Below are 17,224 nucleotides of genomic sequence, written 5' to 3'. Positions count from 1 at the left end.
GCACTGAAAAACAATGAACTCATGAAACATTATACAACATGGGGGAGCCTGGAGGACATTGTGCTGAATGAAATATCTCAGTCACAAAAGAACAAACACTGCATAACACCATTGTTATAAAATGGGATTGGGAGAGAAAGAATAAGAGGACAAATAATGAACATTGCATTAAAACAGATGAGGGGAAGAACTGTATGAAAGGAATATATGATTATGCAACTGTGGAACAAGGGGTGCCCTGCAGGGAGAAAAGGAAGTAATATTCAAAAATTTAAAAAACCAATAAATGTCATAAAAAAATTAACACACAATGTGATCCAAACTATGTTCACGTGTATATACACAGATAAAATAATGAGAAAGAAATACATTCTAGTGTTATTAACAATTCTTTTGAGTGGTGATGACTGAGAATGATTGTTGGAAACAGAGGGCAAAGTAATTTTATAATTACGAGACAGCCAGTCAGGAATGAGGTAGAACAGAAAGCATAAAAAACAGGGGGCCAGCCGTTTTCTACTGAAGACCCCCATTCTAGCTTTCCTATATCTTTATTGAAAATTATCAGGAAGTAAATCACAAAGAGAATTCAATGCAAATAAAGCCAAGCTCTTTCTGATGAAAACCTCTGCTTGACTCAGGAGGGAGGGGTTGGCCTCAGGGTGAACTCTAGCTTGAACCATGCCTCCCCAACATCCTGAAATAGCATTCAGTTTATTACAAATATTTAGTATTGACTTCCCATAAATGATCATCATGTTCTTTGTGATTTTAAAATTATGTCTAATATAACTAATGGCTATGTTTGATTTATAATTATAAATTTTTTTTCTAAACAACTGTTGCACTTGATAGAAACTTTTATGAAGTAAAGCAGAACTGTTTTTAATAGCAAAAAAAAGGGAACTCAAAGGAAAGAGAGGCTCTATATGGACACTGGCATGTTTCCCAGGGATTCAGTTGGCAGAATGGTTAGGTTTTTTTTCCCCCAGGGTTAAAGAACTTTCCTTCAATAAATTTTAGAGCTCATTTAAGAAGACAAAACACTATGTTCACAAATGTTCAATGCAGTACTATTCAAAAAACCAAGAAGATAGGCAAAAAGTTACTAATAACAGATGAAAGGATAAATAAAATGTGACACATACACTCCATAGAACAAAAACAAAAAACCTTCACTGCCACTGAAATCAATTCTGATTCAGAACAATCCTACAGGACAGAGTAGAACTGCCCGCCTGGGTTTCAGAAACTATAAATCCTAACAAGAGACAAATGCTTCATCTTTCTTCTGTGAAGTATCTGAACCATCACCCTTATTATATACCACGAAACTATAAAAATAAAGAATAATGAACAGTGTGTCTTTGAAACAACATACATGAAGGGGACATCAATTTCAAAAGAACAAATATTTTTCTATTATACCTTTATAAAACAAGAACAGACATATGAAAAAAGACCAATGCTCCCTCATGGCTACCACAGACAGATGGAATAGGGGGAGAAGAGGAAGCATTCTCAAGGGAGCAAGGACTCAAAACTCAAACTCATTGCTGTGGAGTTAGAACCAACTGATCCTGATCCTTTAGTGGGTTTCTGAAGTGGTAAATCACACAGGAGAATAGAGATGGTGAATTCACACTGTGAAAGGTACAGTGTTTGGTTTAACAATACAGCCCTCTATGAACTACCTCACCAGAGCTCCCTGATAGCTCTCAAACGAGTTGACATTTGTTATTAGTGGTGATCAGAAAGAAAGCATCAAACATGGGCGAAGTGCACATAGTTTGATAAGGTGAATGGTGTTACTAAGAGCTGCACAAGGCATGTGACGTGTCGTGCACGCATGCATGCGTGCCCATGTGCATATGTACCTAAAGGACGCATATATTCATATACATAAAATGAAGCTCATAAGAGACACAAATAAGGATACTTCTTAAAACAACTAAATGCACAAGATTAGTTTTCAGGGTTTAAAACATAGGACTAGTCTCAAGGAACATGTTAGTTAAATGGTACAATGTCGCTCATAAACTTTATGTTCTACATCACATGTGGTAAGCAGAGCCTTGAGTTTTAAAGGCTTTAAATGGCCACCAAAGAATCTAACATAAAAGTGTGGTCTCTGTCCTCCCAGAGCAAAAGTGTCTAGAGGATTACTAGGGTACACAAACTGTGGCTTCGTCTACCCTGAGTTAGACGACTACTAGTGACCACCACTGACCACCACTCTTACCAGGGTCACAGTAGGTGGACTGTGACAAAACAGGAGAGAATGTGGATCAAAACTCAATTCTTAAAAATAGCCCAGATTTTGCAGATCAGTTGAGACCAGTAGACTCCCCAAGATGATTATTCTAAGACATACTTTAAGCCTTAAACTGAAATTATCCCTTCAGATCACCTTTTAACTAAATAACAGATTAGCTATAAAAGAAAAAAAGAGAATGATTTGTGAATAATGAATACCTTTAAAAAACAAACACACCTATATGAAACAATATGGAAAAACATTAAAGCACAGATATGAAAGTTAGGGGGCAGGGAAAGCAGAGTACTGAAATGGTATAACTAGAAGACAATGAATTAGGCTGATGACATCTTTTGAAAACTAAACCCAATTTCACTGAAAAAATCTGTTAAGTGGGAATATAATTTGCTATGTAAATTTTCAACTTCAACACAATGAAATGGTAGTTTAGTAAGATTAAGAATAGAAGACATTTCCAATTGGGAAGACATGACTGACATTAAGAATTGGTTTTCACACATGGAAGCATCACTGAATATTATCGCTTCTCTCCTAAATCAGAATATGAAGAGATTTTTAAAAGACTATAAACCATAATCCCAATAACAAAATTCTTTTGGTTATCAAGATGATAAAGAGAAAAGAAACCATTTCATCCTTAAAAATGTAAAATGTGCACATTACAAAGCTACTGCAGTTCATTCAAGTGCCCTACCTTTATTAGATAGGATGCCACAAGTGCTTCCATGAGAGTTCGCTGTGCTCCTTCCAGAGTACTGTACGCTCCAACCATCATAGACAATGCTTCTTGAATAGCAAGTCGAGTCTCAGGCTCTTCCTATAAAGAAGACAAAAAGAGTGTTTCCCTCTCCATTGGGTCTCCAGGGAGCAAAGAAAGAACATAAACTTGACAGCTGTTTCCCTACCTTACATAGGGCTTCAAAAAGCTGCTGCACAAGAGCTATGTCCTTAGTGAATAAATGGGGCATTCGACTGTAAAAGAATATGAGACCACTGTTGCTATCAAAAATTCCCGTAAGATGAAAACTGAGGAGAAAATGAGACTACATACTCAATTTTCCCAAACTTGTACTTCCATTTCCAAACACAAGGTAAGCATGAGAATAGGGGTGGGTTTTTTTCTTTTTATTGAAAGCAATAAAAATATTGCCAAATAGTTTTAAAAGCAAATGTTTAATATTTCAACAGTCCAATTCAAAGAATCCTCAATTAATACAAATATTAACCAAACACTGTCTCTTTTTAATATTTCATGCATCCAGTTAACATTTCTGATTTTCTTTTTTTAATTTTTTTATGTTTTGTGTTTGTACCGTCAAATCTGATCCGACTGGTACAGGAGGCGATTACCCCTCCTTCTCCAGCAGAGCATCTGGTGGATTCGAACCGCAAACATTTCTGATTTTAAACTAAAGAAAATCTTGAGGATGAGATAACTAGTTAAAGTGAAGATTACCATGATAAAAGAAAAACCAACCGCACTGCCACCAAGACAAGTTTGACTCATAACCTCTGTCTGTTTCCCAAGGCCATAAATTTTTACAGAAGACTACCATTCTTTCTGCTATAAAGCTATGAGAAGATTTGAACCACCGACCTTTTTGTTAGTATTCCAACATCCTATGCACTACACCCCAGGGCTGCTTTTATAAGAAGCTTTGTTGTGTTTTTTTCCAAAAGGAAGTAAGACAAAAGACATGTGCCAGCAGCCCTACACTGTGACAGCTGGTCCGAGAGGGTCTTTTCTTAGACCCTAACGCTCCATCTCTGGAAGAACATAACTTTGTCTCCACTGAACAGGGGGTGAAAACTGCACACAGCATCACTGAGGATTAGTCACCTCCAATGCTTTGAAATATTACAAAAGATGGTGATACTAGGAGCAACCAGGGTAAGAAAAACATTACTAAGCAAAAGGGGGAAAAAAAAATCTTTAGAAACAGGCCATTAAGAACAATAATATAAATACTATCAGAAAAAAGAACTGCTGCAGAAATCTTGATCATTGAGAATATAACTACTAGTAAGTGACAGTAAACACCTAAGATCAAACAAATCCCTGTAGAAATAAAATAGGACTCATTACAACACAGTCAAGTTCAAAAATTTCATTTCAAAACCACAACTCAGTGATAAATTTTCAAATGCAAGTTTAAATGTCTTTTTCTTTCTGCAAGGAAGACATTTCCAAACATACAAGTAATTGCTGTCAAGTCAGAACTGACTCACAGCTGATCCTCCAGTGGGGTTTTAGGTTATAAATCACATAGAAGGAGACTATCCATCTATCTCCCATGGTGCAGCTGGTGGATTCGAACTGCATGCCTTTGAGATGGCCGCACAACTCCTTACCCATTAGGGCACCACAGCTCCCTAAACAGCTATAGCCTTCAAACAAAAAGAACTTTCCTTATAGAGTCCTAGAAGGTATAATTTTCATCTTCTATTAAATGCCATTTAATTTTTCTTAATTAATCAAAAGGATACCTCTCACCAAAACATAACTGACGTAAGAGTTTACTCACCTGGAGAGTTTTCCAACAGCTGAATATGCCATTGCCAGTAGCTTAGGGTCCTTGAAATAAAAAATAGAAAAATTTAAAAGGGCAAAAACATAGTATACAGAAATTCATTTTTTGCTTTAATCATGTACATTTTTTATTTTTTATTAAACATAAATCTCTCTCTGCCTAGCCATATAGTATTAACATCTATACAAAAGGGCTGGAAAATAAGAAAATCAGAATCTATAAAATTATTAAAAGCAAAAGCAAAAAAAAACAAAACTTGGCATCCCCATTTCACAACAAAAAGAAAATTCACTGGTCACAAATGAAAGTCTTCTTTTAATTGGTGTTAATATTCAAATATTTTCAACATCATGGAATCTATAAACTCCACCTTTCAACACCTAGAAAACAGTCAAATTTATTGGAAAACTAACTCCCAATCCAAGAGCAGGATCCTCTCTTGCCCAACACTGTAGTAAGCAACGGTATAAAATAAACTGAGTCTCCATCACAATAAACATCTTGTCCTTGGACTTCAACTTTATAAAACATGAAAAGGCTCATTGTTGCCAAGTAAATTAGTTTCCTTTGTTAAGATAAAAATATGTGTTTCATTTATTACTCAATAACACAATAAAAAATTGTGAGTTGAAATGTTTATCTTTAAAATAGGATATGTTCTTCCATACCTAAAGAGACACTCTTACAATTTTACCACGTAGGGGACAAAAGGTACATCTTTGGAGGTAAAGGGACTATAACCCTGTGGATATCTAGTTTCATCAAGCTAGTTTTATACATATATACTTCTTTGGGTTCATTATTTTGCTGAAAACTCAAAAGCATTATTATTTCTAAAAACTATTCCAAAGCATCCGACCATATAAAAATAATCTTAAAGACTCTTAAACATGAAAGCAATATCCAACAAGAGAACCTGGCCTATTCAAAGTATAGCTATGAAAACAAATTTAACAATTTTTCACTGAAAATAGTATCTACTAATATGCTTTCACCATGATAGATAGAAAAGAGATTGAAGTTGTTAACAATTACAGCTTGCTTGGCTCCACAATCAATACGCTTGGCACCAGCAGTCAAGAAATCAAAAGACGAATTGCTTTGGGGAAACTGTGCTGTCAGGGACCTCTCCAGAGTACCTATGTCAGTCTAGAGACTAAGATGCACCTGATCTAGGCCATGTTCTTTGCAATTGTTTGCTATCCATCAGATAGCAGGACAATGACTAAGGATGACAGAAGAAGAAGCAATGCCTTCGATCTGTGGTGCTGGAGAAGAGTCTTGAATATACCATAAGCCACCAAGAAAATGAACAGATCTGTCTCAGAGATGGTGAAACCAAGTCCCTCCTTTGAGGCTAGGATTTTGAAGTTCTGTCTCACATTCTTTGGTCATTAAGTGAAGCACACCATCCCCGGTAGGGTGGAGGAATAGAGCAGGAGAGGACGATCCAAGATGAGATGGATTGATACAGTAACTGAGGTAATGGGGGTAGGTGTGTCAGAGTCAGTGAGACTCGCTCAGGACAGGGCAGGCTTCAGAGCTGCTGTACATAGGGTTCCTATGAGTCAATGGCTCATAACAACAAATATGCTTTCACTGTGACGACCTATCCATGTACATTATCTCAGTTAATATAATAATCCTAAAGGATGGTATTATTTCCATATTAAGAAAGGAGTTCAAAGAATTTTTACATTTATTAAAAACAAAACTAGGATTCAATATCAAACAGCAGCATCTTTATTACTATACTATTAAAACTTGCAATCGTGTTTTCTTAAGACATATTAACTAAAGTTCTTAAAATCTTAACCTTTATAAATTATAATCAAGTCCTCTAAAATACTACAGATAGCAAGAAAAAGATTCAAAATTTGTAATTCATGAAATTCTCACTCTACTTGTTGTTATATGTCATCGAGTCGCTTGTGACTCATAGAGACCCTATGTACAAGAGCCCTAAACCCTGCTCTAACCTGTGCCAAACTCACTGTCTCTGCCATACCCACTCCCATTACTCCAATTACTGAATTGATCCATCTCATTGAGGGTCTTCCTCTCCTGCGCTGTCCTTCCACTCTCCCAAACATGATTTCCCTCTCCAAAGACTGGTCCCTCCTTGCAACATGTCCAAAGTATGTCAGACAAAGCTTCAGAATCCTTGCCTCCAAAGAGCAGCCCGGCTTCACTCTCTCCAGGACAAACCTGTTTATTTCCCTAGAAGTCCATGGTATATTCAACACTCTTCTCCAGCACCACAGCTTCAAAGGTATCAATTCTCTTTCTGTCATCCCTAGTCACTGTCCAGCTCTCTGAAGCATAGCAAACAACTGTGAAGACTATGGCCCAGATCAAGTGCACCTTAGTCTCCAGCCTGATGCCACTGCTCTTCAGTACTTTGGAGAGGTCCCTGATAGCTACTTAGCTTAAGCAATCAAAAACTTACTGAATTCATGCTTTAATAAAATATCCAAATCGATAAAATTTCGGCCCCTAACAATTAAGTTTTCCAGTGGCAAGTGAGTCATGAAATTAAAAGCGCCTTAAGATAGTATAAAATATATTGCTTGCTTTTAAAAATAAAGATATAAGACTCCGCCAAGTCTTATCCATCTTAAACATTTATTTCTAAAAAGATAAAATAACAGTAATTTCTCAAATTTGTACCGCTCCAAGTTGAAATATTAAGAAAATATTAACAAGGTAGCCCAATTGTTAAAGAGGAAGTAAAATGATATATGCAGATGGTATGATAGTATACTTAGAAAATCCTCAAGATTCAACAAGAAAAATGTTGGACATGCCTGACCAATTCAGCCATGTAGCAAGATACAAGACCAACATATAAAAATCAGCTGGATTTCTCTATAGTAGTAAATAAAACATAGGAAAGGAAATAAGAAAAACTCTTTCAATTCCAATAGCTAACCACAAAATGAAATATTTAGGAACAAATCTCACTAGAGACACAAAAGACCTATTCAAAGAAAGTTACAAAACACTACTATAAGAAACAAATAGAGGGGAACTCTGGTGGCCTAGTGGCAAGAAGCTGTGCTGCAATCCCAAAGGTGCACGGTTTGAATCCACCAGATGCTCTGCTGGAGAAGGAGGGGCAATCTCCTCCTGTGCCAATCAGATCTGATTCGATGGTTCTGATTCAGAGGTATACAGCAAGAAAAGGGGGAAAAAGATCTAAAGAAATGAAAGAACATACCATGCTTATATACAGGAAGATTCATTATCATGAAAATGTTAATTTGACCAAAAGCAATCTGAAAATTCAATGCAATCCCAATACAGACACCAACTATATTCTTCAATGAGATGGAAAGGCAATTTCAAATTTTGTCCGGAAAGGAAAGAAACCCTGAATAATCAAAGCATTACCGAAAAAGAAAAACAAGGTAACAAGACTCATACTCCATTTCAAAAACTAACATCCACAATAATGACAGCATAGTACTAGTACTGCAACAGACACACATCTGTGGAATAAAATCAAGAACATAGAAATCAATTCATTCACCTACACACAACTGATCTTTGACAAAGAGACAATAATTTCTGAGTGGGGAAGCAACAGCCTCTTCAGCAAAATTGGGCATCTACCTGTAAAAAAGTGAAGTAAGAGCCACACCTCACACACAAAACCAACTGGTGGATTAGGAACCTAAGACTGAAAACAAAAACTAAAAAGGTCATCACAGAGAGAAACAGGAACAAATCTAGAAGACTTCATATATGGTATGAGTAGACTTTCAATCATAACCAAAACCCTACAACCAAAAGAAGATAAAATAGATGAATGGGACCTTCTATAATCTAATCCTGTGCACATCAAAAAACTTTACCAACAAGAGTAAAAAGGAAGCCTACTGGACTGGAAAAACATACGTGGAAATGACATATCTCTTATCTAAAATTTAAAGAACACTCCAGCAACTGGACAAAAACAAAAACAAAAAACCAAAAAGAAAACAACCGCAACTCAATCACAAAATAAGCAGAAGATATAAACAGCTACTTCACTAAAGAAGAAAGTCAGATGGCCAACAAATACATGAAGAATACTCAAAATCTCTAACTATTAGACGTAAATAGAAATGAGGTCTCATCTCACTCTAGCAACAATGGCAAAGTTCAACAGGACAGCAAACAACAAATGTCAGAGAGGAAAGTAAGAAGAGACTGAAACTCTCATACATTGCAGGTGGGAATATAACATAGTACAACCACTATGAAAGGCCACCTGGCACATCTTCAAAAAGTTGGAAATAGAAATATTATTTAACCCATGTATCAATTACTTGTTATGCTTCAGAGAGTTGGACAATGACCAAGGATGACAGAAGAATAGATGCCTTCGAGTTGTGGTGCTGGAGAAGAGTCTTGAACATACCATGGACTGCCAAGAAAACAAATAGGTCTGTCTTGGAGTGGGAGAAACCAAGTCTCTGTTTCGAGGCTAGGATTTTGAAGCTCCATGTCACATACTTTGGGCATGTGGCCAGGAGAGACCAGTCCTTAGAGAAGGAAATCATGCTCAAAGGGGTGGAGGGACAGTGGAGAAGAGGAAGACCCCAGATGAGATGGATTGATAATCTGGGGCATGAGGGTTGGTGGGTTGGAATTAGTGAGACTGGTTCAGGACAGGGAAGGGTTCGGAGCTGCTATACAAAAAGAAAAAAAAGGTCACTATAGGTTGCAGGCAACCCGATGGCACATAACAACAAAAACATACTATATTGGTTGGTTTTTATTTAAGCTTCTTGTTTATAGAGTCAACAAGACCTTGGGGAGAGCCTTTGTATTTAAAAGTCAGCTGTCATATTTTGGAGGAAAATTCTTCTAAGTGGTACTGTCCTCTTCTGTCAATTTGCTGTACTGACGTAACCTGGGGTTGCTGTGATGTTGAACCTTGTGCCACTGGGGTGTCAAATGCTCTAACAGTTACCCATGGTGGACAGTGTTTGGAAGAGCTCCCAGTTTAAGACAGATTTGGAAGCAGGAGTGGCATCCACTTCCAAAACAACATGCCTCTGGAACACTGATAAGAACTCTGATAAACGACGGTAGTTATAGAAGGCTTCAGGCCTTTTGTTCATAGGGTCGCTATGAGTCGTGCTTGACTTGACGGCAATCAACAATAAACAACATCCCACTCCTGGGAATATACTCTAAAGAAATCAGGGCTATGACACAGATGTGTGCACAGCAGTATTTACTGCAGCATTATTCACAATAGCAAAGAGATGGAAGTAGTATGTGTCTATCAGCAAACAAACTATAGTATCGTCACAAAATGGGATATTAAGCAGGCCCTAAAAAAGAAAAAAAAAAGAACTCATAAAACAATACACAACATGGATGAGTCTAGAAGTCATTATGCTGAGAGAATTAACTCAGTCACAAAAGGATTAATACTGCATAAGACCACTGTTATAAAAACAGGATGGATATAGAGGCAGGGAGAGCAGAAAAAGAAACAACAAATCATGGAGACTATACTGGAATAAGTGAAAGGAAAGACAATCTGAAAGGAACAGATGATTAAACATTTTATGCATGACAGTTAACAATCTAGAAGGACATGCAGTACCAAGTCAATTGGAGGAGGGGGAGAGAGGGAAAATGCACATCAATGGAAGACCCAAAGAATAAAAAAAAAATTTTTTTTAATTATTAACAAAAACTAACTTTAAGTACATAAATATGTTGATCAGGAAATATTTTACAGAAAATACTTTAAAATATAAAAGGTTAACAAAATATGAAAGACAAGACACTTACTTCTTTATATTCATTGATTAGTTTGGTAAGGCCATTCAAAAGCATAGGACCTAATGGTTTAATCTTGATTTCTGGACAACTTTAAAAAACAAAAAAATACAATTTATCTATAATATAATATAACAAGAACTCCTTAATACTTATCTTTTCAGGTAATTACTTAACATAATTAAGAGACATTATTGAAGCAAGTTAAAATAACCTATTTAAAGCTGAAATTTTTCTTTAAGTAAACATTTCTTTCTAGGTAGGACAGGTAAAGTGATCTATTAGAATCATGGTAACTCCAAGAGCCTGAAAACTTTAAAGAGATAAAAACTTACGTTACACAAATGTGATGTACAAATTGCAGAGATAATGTTCTTAATTTTGAGTTTGTATTTGCACCAAAAAGCCCATCATACACCACCTAAGAGAAAAGAACAACATTAAGAACTACTTCAAGATGCTAAGTTTAGCAATTTACTATTTTCAAATAATGGATCTCAATAGCAGATTAAATGTGTTCTTCAAAAAATGCACTTCTTTCTAATACTGTACTAGCTGACCAAATGAGAAAACTAATCAGTTAACTCCAATCAATAGTCTGTGTATCAAATCTCCAAAACTCCTAGATTTTCACTAGAAAGCAGCACAGAACAGCTGGTTCACCCCAGTGTCTTTCTCTCTGCAACTCAATAACAAACGGGGATACCATCAGATGATATTATTTTGGAGATACTGATTTTAAGATTATTACACAGTTATTCAGGACAAATGATAAAACTGTCACACAAAAATCAAAATTAAAATAGTCTTAATGTGTAATTTGGATAGGGGCATTCTATGTACTGTGTAAGTCCTATCTACACAAGGCAAAAAAGACCACACAGCAGGTAAATTCTTTGTAGAATCCAATGAGCCCAAATATTAAACATCAGAATCAAATCAAACACCATAAATTTCTATTTTTGCAAGAAAGATTAGTTTTCTGTATTTTAAAAAAAGTAAAACTTCCATATTTGCTTGAAACAGACAAGTAATGCTCATGTTCTATACAAACAATGCTACAAGCATTACAGTCAAGACAACGTTTTCAAATGAAAATATACATACATTAAAAATTACATAGAAAATATAATCACATGCTACAATGCCACATTATTGGAAGCAAGCATCTGATAGTGCCTTATTAATAAGGTACCAGAAATAAAAGGATTCATAAGAAAATTAATGACGTTTAAGAGAAAAAATATAACACTTATGGAACGTTTATTACATGATAGTAATTGTCTGGATACATTTGTATGTTCACACTCACTGTGAGGTAATGTGTCTAGTTAAAATACACTGGATCAAAAAAGAAGCCATTCATCTATATATCTCAAAAGATTCTGACAGCAATATGGAGAAAAGGTGGGAAGACCCTATTAGATAATAGCAACGCCTCATTAGAAATAGGAATATCAGAGGTAGAATGTTTATGAATCTTTCTTTCAATATGCTCCCAGGGAGCTAGATTTCTTTTGAAAACATGTTAAAGTGTAATGTGTACACCTTTTAAAAGTCAGGAGTATTAAGAGTATAGCATATTATACTGTGTATTATGACAACCATGTTCTGAAACAAAATTACCAAGAGACTAGGAAATGATGTTTAGGTTGTTAAATCTAAGATGCTCTGTGAGATCGCTCAGATTTATAGAGACACAGAAGATTTTAAAGAATTCCCATACTAGAGTGCTTACTAGATGCTGCCCACTGAGAATAAAACTTTTAATATCTAGAAAAGAGAAACAGCACATCAACAAAGTAGCCTCAAGAGAGAGCTTTGCTAGGTCAGGGCAAGCATAAAGCCAAGTGGACTCACTTCTGTAGGAAAAGGGGAGAGAGACAGGAGATAGAAACATTTCAAGTGTGAGATGGAAGACCTGGACAAATACTGAACAAAACTGGGTAAGTACCAAGCTGAGGGGGTGGAAAGTAAGGCTACGCAGAGAAAGTACTGTGAGTACAGAGACATGAAAACCACAAGTTTAAGGAGAATATAGTCAGTAAAAGGTAAGAAGATGGCAAGAGATGAGACCAGTAAGGAAATAATCGCTAGCACAGCATTATACCATTTACTAAGAACCTAATACCTTATAGTACAAGCCACTGTACTCTAACCTTCTAACCATTATCTCATTCAGTCTGCATAACACTGCTTTAAGCCCGTTACACCATTTTACATTCATTATATTAAAAAAAAGTTAAGAACCTGAGATTTATTTAGGATCAAACATTAGTAACTAATGAAATCAAAATTATACTATTGTCTCCAAAACTGGGCTGGTTAGCATTTCCTGTAATACAGATTACAAGAATATCAAAATTACAGAATTACAAAGGTAATTCTGGTGGCAAAGTACAGATTGGATCTGATCAAGACTAGCACAAGAAGACAAATAGTTGGAGAGGAAAAAAGTGACAGTCTGTATCACTATCAGCATTACAGAGACATTAGAGAGAGATTCAGAAAACAGAATCAGGATGATCTGGCCACAGCCTTGATGTGGGGTTCGGTAAGAATGACTCACAGCTTTTTCACTTGAGTGATCCAGTTTCTGGAGGTAAAATTTTTGAGAAAAGCCACAGGGGAAAAAAATTAATTTGAACAGAATTATCACCATTTAGGAACAATGGTAACCATATATACTGCATATTCCATAATAAATTTTTTTGAAAAGTACTTCTTCGGAAATAAAAGTGGTCACTATGAGTCATGGACAATTCGATGTAACATAACAACAATATCAATAGTCTTGTTATATTTAACAACCTAACTAGTAAATATCCATGGATGCATTATAATTAAACAATCATAAAAGTTGTAGATATGTTACTTTTTCTGGAAAGAACAAATTACCTGAATGTTAGCTGGGAATGTTTCAGCAGCTTGTCTGGAGCGAAGGAGATGAGGGACAATCTTTAACTTGACTCTCGTACTGACTGGGTCTCTTTTCAATTCGGGCTTCAGAACTGCCCCCTGTCAAAAAATATGCTTGATAATAACTCAGTATTTCAAAATTATATTGAACTGAAAAAAAAAAAAATCATAAGCTATCAAATCAATAGTTGTCAAACTTCTCAGTCTTATATTCTTAATAATTATTGAAGACTCCAAAGAGTTTTTGCCAACAAAAGCTATCGATATAAAAGTAAAACAGAATTTCCAAAATATTAACGCATTTAAAAATAACAAACGCATTATGTTTTCAAAAGTGACATACTATATGAAAAATAAGTTTTTGTTTTCGTCGTTGTTGTTAATTGCCTTTGAGTCGAACATGACTCATAGCAACTCTATGAACAAAAGGCCTGAAGCCCCTCTACAACTATCAACATTTATCAAAGTTCATACTTTTCCAAAATATATTTAGTAACATAAGTGACATCATTTTACCTTTTTTTTAAATTCTCAGCAAATATATTTAATGTCCATCTTAAAAACAATTAGCTGGATTCTTATATCTGTTCTACATTCAATTTGTTGTTGAGGCTGGAGCCCTGAGTAGTGAGAGGAGCACCCAATCTTAACACAGATACATAGTTGAAAAGAGGAACTCATTATCACGTTTGCATATGATTATGCTTTGTTATTATGCCAAAACTTGACAAATGAACATTTCTCAGAGCTGTATGTTTGAAAGCATACTGATGAACTGCATACTCTATTATGCTGAATTCTACTGCATTAATGGACTCAAGTATGTTAGAAATTATGAGGCTGGCACATGATAGAACATAAATGTACACAGTTGTAGAGGGGCTTCAGGCCTTTTGTTCTTAGATTCGCTATGAATCATGCTCCACTCGAAGGCAATCAATAACAACAAGATGATAGGACAGGGTTCAGATCTGTTATTCAAAGAGTTGCTATGAGTCATATTCGCATAAACAGCACCTAACAACAACATAATCGTGTATTCTGAGCAGATCTCTTAGCTTTATATTCTTTTGTACTGCTGGTCATTTAGAAAATACTAAGTCACTGAATTATTTAAGTGTTTCCTAATTGAACATCAGAAAAAAAAAATCCATGTAGATCACCAGGAATCTCATCAATCCATGAAAACTGACAAGTAATCAAGTTTGCACCAAATACAAGTTTCTGAAAATTCTAATTTTTAAAAGAAAATACAATTTCGTTTTTCCTTGCACATCAGCAGTTCCTTTGAGGATGTCACCTTTTTTTCCAAATAGTGACTCGTTTTTTTCCCATTATTTGTGAGAAAACACATTTTTTCTTTTATTTACTGTTTTCCTTGAAGTTGCTATCCCATTTTTTCACTTTGAGAAATTATCTGACAAATAAAAATCACTGAAGTTTGTGTTAAAAAATTTTTCCTCTTCATCTTTTTATTGTGATTTTAACAAAAGTTTATAGAAAAGTTGGATTTTTCACTCATTCAGGCTGTACATTTTCCTCCCTACCTCCCTCCAGCTCATTTAAAAAAAAATGTATATTTATTCATTGATGCATACTTTCCTCCCTTCCTCCTCACACTTCCCCAGTTCACTTTGCTGTGCACCTAATGCCTAATCACATATTCCTTTTCAACAGTTCTTTCCTTCTCTGTTTAAATGCAGTGTCCATTATTTATCCCCTCTTAGCTACCCTCCAAACCCCATGTCAATCCTGTTTTATAGCAGTGGTATCATATAGTATTTGTCCTTTTGTGACAGATATTTCACTCAGTATAATGTCCTCCAGGGTCACCCATGTTGTGTAATATGAGGTTTTTGTTTTTTCAGTGTTGTGTAGTATTCCATTGTGTGAATATACCATTTTTTTTTTATCCATTCATTTATTGACGGGCACATGGGATGCTTCCATCTCTTTGCTATTATGAATAATGCAGCAATAAACATGGGTGCATACAGAAGCATACATCTGTCTGAGTGGAAGCTCTGGATTCTTTAGGGTATATATGATGGGTCAAATGGCATTTCTATTTCCAACTTTCTGAGAAAGTGGCAGATCGCCTTCCATAGTGGTTATACAACAAAATTTTTATGATGCTGTGATAAAATAAACCAAAACAACCTACCTCTTTTGTCTTCAAAGGTATATCTCCAAGGTATACTTTGTACATCTTATTAATGATGGCAGGATTATTCCAATCAATTAAGCTACAAAAAATGTTTCAAGAAAATGTTAAAATCATGGAGTATTTTTCGCAGGCTTCAGATATTTAAAAAAAAAAATCACAGACTCACTATCTGAGTCAACACAAACAAGAAAGAAAGGAATCCGCTTAGAACAGAGTTAGTCCAATCTGGACCAAACAGAAAACTGGACTGTGATCCTGTCTAGGTGGGCTCTCAGAAGCAGTATCATGAAGCTCTTTCAAAAGAACAGAGCAAGACATGAATCTCAGAGACTGATCGCTTCAGATTTAAACTCTTAGAAACTCAAGAATGACAAGGAAAATGATTTTTAAAATTATTTCTTTTACTCATTAAAGTTAAATCCTCAAATGATTACAAAAAGACCTGAGAGTTGATTCTTCCTCATGGTTATCCTTTAAGTTCAATGTGTCAAAAGGGAACTGTGCTTCACAGGTTTTCAACAGCTGATTTCTCAGAAGTACATCAGGAACTTTTCTCCTAAGTACTGCTTAAATGTTAGCAACCAATCTTTCAGTTAGCAACCAAGCTTAACAACCATATGTACCATCTAGTCCCAATTCTCTAAAACTGTGTTATGATCCCCAGCATTCCCTTCTCTTTCCTTAGCCTCAGTACACATCTGCAGTGTCAGTACTGACACCTAATACTACACAGCAGACATACTGCCATTCTTAATAGCTGTCAGCAGCCATGATTTATTTCCATGGCGCCTATTTGGAACTCACAATACTATGAATTTGGACATACTGCAACTACTAACTGGCTTCTGTCTTCTACTGCAGTTCACCCCAGCTATTTCATTAACACAGCAAAACGGCAATCCACCATTTCAATGGACTACTGAGGTTTTACCCTAATATATTCTCTCTGCCTTTAGATGTTGTTTTCTAGCTACATTTGCTCACAATGTGTCCTGTTGCTCTGACTGCATTACCCATTTAACTCCTCCCCCCCCCCCCGCAGGGTTTATCAATCTGCCTCTCTCTGGATATCCCCAAAGGCATTCTACAATTCTTACTTTAGTTACTTAAGAAGAGTAATTTTTTTTTCTTCTATATTTATCTTACTATCTTTCTACTTTGTTTTCTGCTTACATGTTTCTTGCCAAAAATTCATAAATTAATAATATGAAAATGGTTTATAATCTGAAGCACACACCACCTCTATTCCTCTTCAATAGGACAACAACCAAGTTTGGACATGAGGAAAGAAATAAATCAAAAAATGAATGCTACACTTCTTATTGTCAAAATGGAGTATCTACATATTGTGCTCAACTCATTTTTTATTTAAAAATGTATACTTTTCTTAATGATTAATAAATATTACTTACCAGCAGATACACATTGGTATACTACATTGATTTGATTTCTCACGTGAAATATTTTTTAGTTATTTAGTATTTACATTTCATCTTGTACTAAACAGTACCTATTCAGTACCTCTTTCCATATTTTCCTGTTTTA

The 17,224-nt window shown here is 35.5% G+C and overlaps 1 protein-coding gene across 1 annotated transcript in view; it reads right to left on the bottom strand.

Annotated features, from left to right (window-relative positions):
* Window positions 1-17,224, bottom strand: part of KIAA0368 (KIAA0368 ortholog) — a 107,371-nt gene that overhangs the window by 67,727 nt on the left and 22,420 nt on the right. The window contains exons 7-13 of the mRNA XM_006900849.1: window positions 15,677-15,758; window positions 13,492-13,611; window positions 10,929-11,014; window positions 10,606-10,684; window positions 4,804-4,853; window positions 3,184-3,250; window positions 2,973-3,095 (exon numbers count right to left, since the gene is read on the bottom strand). Coding sequence (XP_006900911.1) covers window positions 2,973-3,095; window positions 3,184-3,250; window positions 4,804-4,853; window positions 10,606-10,684; window positions 10,929-11,014; window positions 13,492-13,611; window positions 15,677-15,758 — 607 coding nt within the window. The remainder of the gene's footprint in view (window positions 1-2,972; window positions 3,096-3,183; window positions 3,251-4,803; window positions 4,854-10,605; window positions 10,685-10,928; window positions 11,015-13,491; window positions 13,612-15,676; window positions 15,759-17,224) is intronic.

Source organism: Elephantulus edwardii, unplaced genomic scaffold, assembly GCF_000299155.1.
Source record: "Elephantulus edwardii isolate Elephantulus edwardi_28Jun2011 unplaced genomic scaffold, EleEdw1.0 scaffold00297, whole genome shotgun sequence".
In the NCBI taxonomy this organism is placed as follows: domain Eukaryota; kingdom Metazoa; phylum Chordata; class Mammalia; order Macroscelidea; family Macroscelididae; genus Elephantulus; species Elephantulus edwardii.
This window is presented reverse-complemented; position numbering and strand designations above follow the sequence as displayed.